This window comes from Melanostigma gelatinosum, assembly GCF_949748355.1.
Source record: "Melanostigma gelatinosum genome assembly, chromosome: 9".
Classification (NCBI taxonomy): Eukaryota; Metazoa; Chordata; class Actinopteri; order Perciformes; family Zoarcidae; genus Melanostigma; species Melanostigma gelatinosum.
Window position 1 is genome coordinate 15,381,688 of NC_136642.1, and position 11,447 is coordinate 15,393,134.

General features: G+C 41.2%; 1 protein-coding gene across 1 annotated transcript; it reads right to left on the reverse strand.

Annotated features, from left to right (window-relative positions):
- Positions 1 to 1,718: 1,718 nt before the first annotated feature.
- Positions 1,719 to 11,057, reverse strand: LOC306782592 (uncharacterized protein). Its single transcript, XM_079276027.1, has 5 exons — positions 10,798 to 11,057; positions 6,067 to 6,199; positions 4,986 to 5,206; positions 4,267 to 4,537; positions 1,719 to 4,039 (listed from the first exon to the last, which is right to left on the reverse strand). The coding sequence occupies exons 1-5, from the start codon at positions 10,855 to 10,857 to the stop codon at positions 3,876 to 3,878; spliced, it is 849 nt and encodes a 282-aa protein (XP_079132153.1). The 5' UTR covers positions 10,858 to 11,057; the 3' UTR covers positions 1,719 to 3,875.
- Positions 11,058 to 11,447: the final 390 nt, after the last annotated feature.

The following is an 11,447-nucleotide window of genomic DNA, read 5'->3' on the forward strand; positions in this document are numbered from 1 at the left end:
ACTGTTAAGACACGCCCCCTGCCGTCAGCCAATCCTGTGCGAGCGACAGCACAGTCTCATTAGCATAAGGAAACTATATAGTCAGCGACGGAGCGATACAAGATTCATCCCCTTCGAGAGACACACGAGGCTAACTGGACCCATGAAAGCATCCAAGAAGGCATCCGCCGTCGCCTCACCCCTCTCCCCCCGGAGAAGCTGGCTGATGGCATCGATTTCAATTTCATCTTTGGGCTATTCAATTGCGGCCGGTCCACATCAACCACAACATTTCAGCAAAATTCGCCAGAGCTAGCGGGGTGCTTGGATGCTTTCATGGTCCGGCAGAGTTGAGGTGTCTCTCACACAACGGCTCTTTTAAGAGCTACCCACCCACTCTAATGAGCTTCCTGCTTCCTTGTTCACTATGTACTTCACAACACCAATTTGCAGCACTTTCGCATTACAAACCATGTGATGGAAAACTTATAATTATAAAGGGTTTAGAATAATGCAAGACACAGAATTTAATTCACTTGTGAAATGTGGTGATTACATGACTGAGACCAGCAGTCATGTGACAACAAATCAGAGAAACTTTGACTGAACTACAGGAAGTGAACACAGAGCAGAGAGGAGGGGGAGAGAGGAGAGAGAGGAGGGGGAGAGAGGAGAGGGGGAGAGGAGAGACGTAAAGAGACAAATTAGTAGAATAAACTAATAAATGTGTATTTTGGATGTTTTCTTTCCACTTTTAGACAACTCTTACGAACGATCCATGTTTGATTCAGAATTCTTTTGATTCTTTTGATTCTCACCTACGTCACGATCTCCTTAGTTACGACTCGTAACTAAGGAGATCGTGACGTAGGTGAGACCACTCTATTCCTTTTGCATTCTCCAAGGGAATGTAATGGCTCTTAAATTAAATGGTGTTTCCCTTGTGATGGCAGCAGGTCAAATGATTAACTTCAGAAAATCAGGGTGGGAAAATGAACGAGCGCTATCCCCTCAGCGTAAAACACTGAATCCTTAACATTGTGACCGTCAGCATGCAGCAGACTTATTTATGTTGTCATTGTCCCTGGCATATATAATACTCTCTGATGTATTGAAATGTTGTAGGGGTCTAGTGTACGCCAAATTCCATTCCTTTATATCTCGAGAGATGCGTGACAGCCATTTCTCGCGACGTCGCTTGGATAGCTCCTTCGTGTCATTTCCGTGATGTGTAATGACCGCTGGCAAACGAAAGAATGATTCCTTGTCTGTCAGCTCTGCTGCCACAACCAAAGACAGCACAAAAGTTCACCATGATCGATAGGTTATGCGACTCAGCCGTGCATGCCAGTGGCTTTGTGTGTACTCCAACATGGCCGACAACTAAAACTGTGACGTCACACGAGACCACTTGTGCTGTCTGTGGATGTGTGTTCATATGAGTGAAGAAGGAACGCATGCTCTTATATTCAGACCAATCCCCAAATCCCAATAACTGACAGACAGTTTTAGATTTGCATTAAAGCTACATCTTTTATACAGTGGTGAACCACGTAAGATACATGATTTCAGCAAGACAATTCTCTATTGGCCACCTCGTGTGCTTGTGTCATGATTTTATCTGCAAGTTGTTTTCTGGTTGGTCCCCACAAAGTGTAAGTGTTTATTTGTTCAAATCAAGGCTTCAGTCAATTCATATTCAACTTCGAAATTAAAATGAAAGATTCCTTATATTTACAAAGAATTCATTATTCTTCTTTAATCATGTATTAAATGCATTTATATGAAAAACAAATATCAAAAAACAAAACAGAGCAGTAGGCACAAAGAGGCTTCAATCATGTGTAAATACTGTACAATCCCAATTTGTCACTGGCTTTCTAACCTGGATTATAGTCGACTAAGCAAGTATAAATTAATACAAACACTAGTATCAACATACTGTATACATTTACAGAGATCCTGGAAGGGAGGATATTGTGTGTCATCTTTAAGTGCTATCCCGTTGTCCTACTCCTCTATGAGTAAGGTTTATGTCAGACATTTCTATGAAATCTTTGTTGGTATGGACGACGGGTGAAGTTTTTTTTTTTTTGACCAAACTGGAACAGCAATATTCCAGTTGAGGTTCTGTAAGCTCGAAGGTCAAAGCAACTATAAATGAATATACAATGTTTTGTGAAGCACAGAGGATTCAAGTACCCAACTAATGCCACAGTAGCCCCCACCTCCCTGTATGTATCGACCACGGATCCCAGTCATTTTGATAACCACGGTAGTTTAAAAAAAAACATTTATTTGACCCTTTTACAGAGATTGTAAGGCCACAGATAACGCTGCTTCAAGACAACAGTTCTCCCATTTCAGTAAGAGGCTGATGTGAAAAGCAGTATTTGACAAATGATAAGCAGGAGATAGCTGGTGTTAAAATTCATCACAGAGATGACAAATTCCAAATATTTTCACTAACATATGTTTAACAGGCTGTATACAAGTTAGAACGATGCGCTAACAAAGGGAATACCACCGTGTGGTCTGTTAACTGCCTCCTGGAAGAAGCGCCTAACGTCTCTGGAAGGTCCCGTGCTCCTTTGGTGTCGTAAAGATTGAGAATTAGGAAATGAGTGTTTAAAATCGGACACGCTTACACTGTCTTACATTGAAACTAATTTTAAAAGAATTGTAAATTGTGCATAAATTACTGATTTGGGATAGTCCCGTCATGTGCATTGTCACGGTCCCTTTGCGTTCACACTTGCTATTGCAGCTGTATACAGTGGACAGTCAGAGGAATGTGCTTTGGCCGCTTCAAAAAAACGTTGGTCACTTCTACGGTTTCTGAACTGTAGTCATTAATCTTGGCTCCAGTTTAGCAATCCAGCTCCACAAGCTTGCAGCACTCAGTCATCAAATACAATAGTCCTGAAAATATGACCGGTACTAATGTTGGATGCAAGGCTGAGGCACGACATAAAGCTACCACTGTATGAATATAACACAAAATGTCTTCTGGAAATCTCTTATCAAAACAAAAGAATAATTTGGCAAAAACAATTAAAGCATATTTATATTTGGTAAGTTCTATAAATGTCAAATATCTGTGAGAAAACACAAATATGTACCGATAAGTAACAAAATCACTCAATACTGGACAGCTTATGAAAAAACAGGAATTACTTAGAACAACAAAAATCTTCACTTCAGCGAAGAAAGCGAACAGAAACTGAAATGTAACAAGGAAAAATGATAACGGAGTCTTTTTGACTTCAAATAAAAGGAGTTTACATTTTTTTAAGGTCCTTGTTAATATTAATCCCATGTGTGGTACCTTTCCAAATAACAGCATTCAAAATGTGTTAATGCTATTCATATGTTTCTTTGAAACTTCATCACTGTTGTTAAGCCGAGCTGGGACAGTTCAGACTGTAGCTCTGCCAAATGGGCCAATCGATTTGCCCGTAACGCAGAACCAAGTCCCGCCACGTGCGGTTGAGCTTAGAGACGTAATGTGGGTCGACAGGCACAGTGTTTTCAATACTTTGAAGTTGATTACTCTCCTAGACTAGAACAGTTGTGATCCATTTCGATACTCTTGAAATTTAGGATGTGTATTTAATGTCCAACTCCGTCCCCAGAATGGAATGATAGGAATGTATTTTTCCGTATGACCTTTTCGTCACAAACACTGAACATCATTAAGCAAGACGTGAAACTGTAGCAGAGGAAGAAGGTAGGACATTATTTTTTTTTCCCCCCCAAATGGTGGGAGCACTGAAGAAGAACAGAGGCGCTCGACTTTAAACTTCATCCAGAGGAACATCTCCGGTTGTTTATAAATCCATTCTTAGACGTGATTGGGAGGAGAAAGACTCCATTTAATGTCCCTGTTGGTGAGTTCAGGCGTAGAACTCTTTGGTTGGTGCTTTGTGATAGGCCGTTGAGGAAACTTTGGTGTCTCCCAGGTCGTAGCTACCTTCGTCCTTCTTCTTCATACGGTAGGTGAGGAGGAGGAGGAGGAAAACTGCACAGAGGAATCCAACCACTCCACATGCTATCACCGCTGGAGAGGGCATAAGGAAAGATTGAAATACATTTTCACAACAAGTGTCCCATACTTGCTGCAAATGTTTCACAATATTTGGCTAAATGTATTCATCACAAATCAAAAATGTTCGAAAAGCACTCGACACAGAAAATAAGTCCGCAACTAAAAACGAATCGCCTCATTAAACCAGACATGTGGGAACAATAAAGCTGCAGTAGAGCCTAGTGCACATCTGTCCTCACCTGCCAGCACTTCTGTCTTCTCCCACATGTTCTCAGAGGTCACCTCCTCGGGAGCGGCCATCTCATATTTTCTGCCTCGGCCATTTTCGGGCAGAATTTCATTTTCGACCTGTTCGATCAGGACTTCATCTCCGCGGTTTTTGGGTGTTGAGACATCCCACCTATCCAGACTGTTGTCCTTGTCGGTATGCTTGATTACAGGGACGTCTATGCCCGATGTGGTTGCAGTAGTTTCACTGGGATGCATGGTGGTGGAGCTGGGGCTGGTACTCTGTGTGAACCAATCATTCAATGTATTATGCACTGGATAACAAAGTATGGCCGGAAACAAACGTTCAGGCATAATGTGGTTTTGAAAACTTCCTGGATAGCACCATATAGATCATGAAATAGACATTGGAAATATATTCTTAAAGCTGTATTATTGCATGTCATAGAAAAATAAATATTAAAAGCAGTCTCACTATAACAACTCTCACCATCAGTCAAAATGCATATAACTGCATGTACTGATGTATTTTTGGGAGGGCTTTGGTTCATACAGATGTTGGAAATAAACAGTGCAATTGGATGTTATTCTGTTAACAATGTCCAAAGATATTTCTTGACAGTTGCACCATTTGTAATATTTCTTTGAATCTCTTCGATAGCGAACAGTATATTAATCACGGTTTATCTTTGAGAGAAGGATTCGTGTAAAAGGAGAAGCAATATTTAACCTCATCACTGTCGTCCCCGTTAGGTAATATGAATGCTGTCGTCTCTGCGTCCGTCCCTTTGGTCGATGTGTTCTGGCTGCCTGCTGCTGTGGTTGACGGGCTGAGAGGGGAGGCTGCTGATGGCGGTGGCTGAGTTGGAGCCATTTCTTTGGAGACTGTGGTCCGAGAGATGTTGAGAACCTTCCTGAGGATCTCCTCTGTATCTGTGAAGTTGCTGGAAGCTGAGACACAAGAAACAATCGCCACAAATCCTCACACTTCAGAGAGAGTTGATTTCGGTATAAAAACATTTGCATTGATCTTTTTTTTTTTCTTCATTTAAGGACTATGGCTTACTTTATGGTTTGAGAAGATTTTCCTACTTCATAAAATAAATCAATAAAAAAAATCCATTGGATTGCTGAAAACAAGGCAGTTATCCTCAAAGTTGACATTTTGTAGATATGTTAATAGCATAGAGACGCAATGTTAAAACGTGCCCTTGAGGTGTTAATCAACCAGTTCTTTCTAACCTACTGGAATTTACCTAACCACATTTCAGTTTATTTTGGAATCACACTAAACGTTTCAAGACATTATTCACTGTTGGCAGAAAGATGAGTCATCGATAATGAAGGCAGAGAGTGTCTGACATCTGTGCGCTTCCAATAAAACCTCACATGGTGAACTCCACATCGCCTCAGGACAAACATCTGGCACTGTGAGCGAGTGCTTCCGTGTCTGAATATGCAAGCACTTGTGCCGACAGTGCAAATGTTGCTTATTTGTCTAACATTTGTAAATGAGTGGATGGAGTATTAGATGAGGAAAACTTCTGTAAAATTTTAATTTGAAGACAGAAGTCTGAGCACTTTAAGACTAAGATCATCTCAGTCCCATTGTAAGTGTAGATGATTTTGGGAAACAGTGCCCTGGACTGTTGAAGTTATGATTTGAAAAAGGAAAAACAGAAAGTCCAGATGATTCATTTACACTTTGCCTTACGTTTACTAAATGAAGATGTATTTGAGAACCCTTCATTTAACTGTATACACTAAGAATGTTATGTTGCAAACCAAACGACCCTAAATCCTATCCTTACCATCGCCTCCAGATCCAGAGCCTGAGCCGTCGTCATCACCATCTTCATCATCTATTGGGAGGTCCCCTGACATTTGGCCCTCTAGGTACATGTCATCTGTTGTGGAGAAGGTTGTCTGCGAGGAGACAAAGAGCTGGAAGAGAGAAAAAGATTTACAGATTATGATCCAAGCAGGAGAGAGGAGACACAGACACCTCCCTTTTTTCACACTTGCAGAATTCCTTCCACGAATCGAAAACATGTGAACCTCGCTACAGTTTTTGAGTAGCACAACATCTCTCACAGCCAATGACCTATGCTAGCCAAATCTGCCAGAGTGTGCACTGCGAGTTGAACCATCGGGTTAAGTAGCATGTACAGTAGATGGAGGACGTTTCTATTTTTGCTCATTTCATGTGTGTGGCAGTCATTTTTGATGCTTCACAGGGACACACAGCAAAGATCTAAGCTGTCGTATCTCTCCCTCCTCCACTCAGGCAACACAAAGAATATGAGGAGGTGGACACACACACCACACACACACACACGGGGGGAAAAAAACATGTCCTATATAAGATTGCAGCGTTAGGAAAACCTCCCACTAACCCAAACAATACAAAGAAGGCGAATGATGAAAACCAAAACACTACTTGTCTCATCATCTAAAGCTTCGTCTGACGTTAAAAACTAGGCTGCAACCAAATAAATGAGGTACTTAAATAAATGAAGTTATTTACCAGCTTGTCTCAACGTCTGAAGCAGAATGAAACAAGCCGATATAGATGGTAATATAACAAACGGCTTGAGCAGACTCGAGTAACACGGAAAGCAACCGGACAATGAGTCTGAAATTCAAAGAGAGGAATGGCTCCTCAGATGTTGGTAGTGAGACAGCGAGACAGACTCTCAGACAGGACTGGATGAATATGGCCCATTGAGGGCTGAACTATGTCTGGTATGTATACTATGCTTCCACTAACACAGGTGCTGAGAGAGGGAGAAAGGAAGGAAAGGCTAGGATAGAGACAGACTGTTTGTTTCAACAAAAAACAGGTGTTGGTGAAACACGAGGGGATCTTTTAGTGCAATAAATATTCACACTTGGGAGAAGTAAAAAAAAGGTATAAATTAACTCTATTCTAGAGTCTTCTTGTGTCAACACTTGCCTTTCATAGAGAAGAATAGCTACAGATGTAAAATGTTCACCTACTAATGCCAGTTGCTTCATTCAGCTTGGACCACATTTATGTGATCAATCAAACTGCTGTTGATCACGGCTGAAGACAAACTGTTCGGCTCGCTCGACTATTTTTTTTTTTTTGTTCAAGCTACCGATGCGGCGAGAGAAAAATCATTCTGAGATGAGCCAGATGTTGTGTTCACATTGTGGTGAAACAGGCCAAACGTGAAATCATGAACATAATGTTTCAGAAGACAGCAGAGTCTCAGTGGCAGAGGGGGCTCTTGCGTTCCTGCCGTCTTTAAATCGGGGATTACAAAAGCAGATGCTGCGCTTGTCAAAACGAAACACAGACTGCAGACATTACACTTACTCTTTAAACTTGTCTTCCCAATCAGGTTTGTGTTGAGGATAACATGATAAGATCCTATTTTCAAAAAATTAAGCTTAAAGTCTATAAAGGATCATATTAATAAGAACTGAATCATTGCCAATCCCTTCTGGAGGTATGAGCCGGCCCACACGGCAGCAGCTAATATTTATTGGTATGATCGATAACTTTCTTTTCAATTCAATTCATCATTTAGTTAATAAAATGCCAGGACATGGCGACGATCACGTATCCCCGGTGAATACTTTTCTGTTGATGGACTGTGTTCTCAAACACATGCGCAGACACTGTAAAACAAAATCAGCTATCAATCTCTTTGTCCATCCATTTCACCAGAAAGAAGTTATGCTCTAGGGTTTACTGGAAGACTTGACTCGGTCAGTCAGAGGTTACGCACATCTGGAAAACACATGGCACACACACACACACACACACACACACACCGTATATAACCATCTGGTGTCCCGGTGCTTTGTCCAAGTGAAGACAGTTTTCTGGAAACAGCCTGGTTGCAGTGATAAAACACTACAAGCGTGCAATAGGGAGCGTGAATGAGTCCGTTGGGGGGGAATGCTTTATTAAAACTTGGAATGGACAAATCCATATTTTTTTTGTGACTGCTGGATTAATAGCCATTACAGCTAAATATTTCCCTATGAAGTGGAAGTCAATGATAATGAGAGGGTGAGGTTGCATAACAGCCAAAAGGTACACAGCTGACCTGTCATCACCATCTAGATCGCAGCAGCAGCACCGTGGTCGAGGGGGCGTCTGTTTGACCAGAGTCATAAAGGGTTGGACCACACTCTGCGTCTAAAGTGTCTGTTTAGTTAACAGCAGTTAGTCTCCAAAGGCCTCACAGAAGGTAAAATATTTCAGAGCAAAATAATCTGTCATCAACTCAGGGTAAACAGACGCCATATTGTGTCACAACTCTGTTGGCCTGGACAGAGTTATTGACACAATATTGCTTTTTATCTTTACCCTTTGAGGAAGTTATGATGTCCTTAACTGAGAGATGTAGCGCAGTTATTTGTATCTGCTCACCCTAAACTTCTGGTACGCCAAGGCTTTCGGCCCCTAGTTTACTTGTTCTGTTTTTCTGACTGTTTGTCTAAACTGTTTTTGTCTAAACTGTTACTCTTGTAAAGCGGCCTTGGGTCCCCTGAAAGGCGCTATATAAATTAAAGTTATTATTATTATTATTATTAAACTACAAAGGTCTTGGTCCACACCGTTTGGCAAAAGATCAGATTTCATCAGTTAAAAGGCTTACAAATATGAAAATTGCTGTGATAGAGCAAAGAGCCGTGTAAGACAGATTCCTTTCACCACTGATGTGTGGTGAAAACCACACTGGTATTTCCCCATTGTAAAAAAAAAAACTAAAAAATGAAATAGTACCCTCAGGGTTTACTCGTAACTCTTTTGAGGTCTGGTTGAAGATGTCAGACGTACAACCAACAAAGGCCTCAAAGAAACAGTCCGGCCACAAATCAGATGCAAATCAGACAGTCGGGACAGAGAACAGTGCCGTGACTAATGTGTTGTGAATAATACTGTGAGCACATGAAACTGTATACCAGCTTGGGATGTCAACCCACTATTTTTACATTCATGAATTATCATCGGTACAATTTTTTTTATTGAAATTGTAATCTGGTTTTTCCGCCATCTGTGTGTTTTAGACGCACTTTGAACACAACCATAAATAGAGAGGGGGTGACACACGCTTCCTCTCGCCTATGGCTGGGCGTGTAACACATGCAGCGACATGCTTGCCTGGACGAGCCCAGTGGGACTCACTGTGAGTCATCCATCCAGAAAAGGACAAAACTACCGGCTCACAAACTCACAAGCCGGTTACAACATTCACGTGTGAGCAACGTCACTGACTGACTGACTGGCCAACCAGTAATTCTACAGCTACATTCAGTTTCATATACGACGTAACCCGTCACGCCCAGCAATTTAGTGTGTGCTAGTGTATGTCATACATTACAATATGATAAAAGTACAGTTTTAGCAGTTAAACTAATAGTATTCCCATCTATTTACAATACTTCGTTGTCAGATTAAAGTTCATGGGGCTTTAGGTGGGAAAAAAACACATTAAACAATTCTCTCATGTCTTCACAACTCTTTCAGTATTAAGCCAATGTTTACTGCCTCGGCTACACATATCCAGCAGGACGGATCAGGTTTCTGATTTCTTCCTCTCACAATATACAGTCCATAAATCATATAAAATATCATGCATTTCTGGAGAGGTGGCAAAGTGTCCTGGCTCTTGTTAGAGACTTTTTCAGTGAAATAAATCATCTAATGAGGATATTTTTGCACATGTGACAAACAATGCTCTGCTTTAGCCTCTCATTTCCAGGTGTTTTCCAGCTTTACAACAGACAGACGGTAAAGATAGTGAAGTTTTTTGTAGTTCAGGACAGGTCCGACTTGTCAGGTCAGGCAGGATTTTGTCATTCTTAGCATTTTATTCCCAGTTAATTATTCATAATTTTCTGATACAGAATTTAATCCAGCAAATTGTAAAACTTGACAGGAGCCCTGTGTGGATGGGTAGTTCAGGCCATGTCTGGAGGTTCGGGTTTACATGTCAAAGCTGTGAGGTGGCGGCTGAACAGACTTTGGCCCTGTATGAACTTGACACCAACTGGAAGTCTGAATTTAGCTTGAATACACAGCCTGTGGGTGAATACCAGTAAACCGGGGATAACTGCTCGCACGTACACCAGTCCGTAGTTTGCTGTAACTATAATGTGAATACTGTTACTTCCTGGAAGAAATCATCAGCGTATGCTTTAAAAACAAAAAACTTATTTTCAACTTGTTCATTTCTAAGACATATTGGGCATCATACAACGTCCAGGTGGACCAATTAGTAAAAGTAGGCTAGGTTAGGAAAACAAACACACTGAACGGCCTAACATTAGACTTTATGCCTGAATAAAGAAAAACACAACCAGAACTGGCAACAGAACAAAATGAACACTGAACTTTAGGGAGGCTGGCATTTTCTAAATGTATCTGAGCGGTCAATTAATGTATTTTCTCGGGATAAAAAAAGACAAAAAGTCAAGATCACCGAGCCACATAACATTCAGGGTTTAAACAACGACGTGTTTTGATATTTTCAATGAAAGCGAAATCGCAAGCGACTTACTTTTTCACTGATGAAACCAGTCGCCAGCCCGAAGAGGAACAACAACCGCAGATTCCTCATCTTATAACTCCCACAAAAAGACGGCAGTTGTAAGAGTTGATAAGTGAAACTAGACTTATCTAGTTGATAAGTGAGAAAAAAAACCCTTAAATATATGTAGCCTATGTACTCAAAGGCGAAATGAAGTAGTTCCGCTGATTCCTCAACACGTCTTCGGCAACTTTGTTAAATCTCAGCTTTCTAGCAGCAGACTGAACGCGTTGTACTGAGGAGCTCCTCTGGAAAAGTTGTTTGGACTGCTTGTGCAGCGTGGCTCCGCGGTGACGTCAGCACGGCATGACGTCCGCTAAAGAAGGTAGGCTGGGGGCGCGTCCTAATGGAAACACGCGCGCGCGCGTGCGTGTGTATATATAGTGACTCAATTTTAGGAATGCGAGGGGGGACAACACAAGGCGGATTATTTAATAGTTGGAAACATAAAAATGCAATAAATAATATTAATTCACACCATTTTAAATTAAATTGAATGTCAGTAAGCACTAAGAAGTGTTGGACTCATGTTTCCTATGTTGTATGAGAAACTATCAATCAACACCATCTCAAAAGGATGGTGCTGATTGGTGTTTTTGGTGAATCTGAACATACTTAAT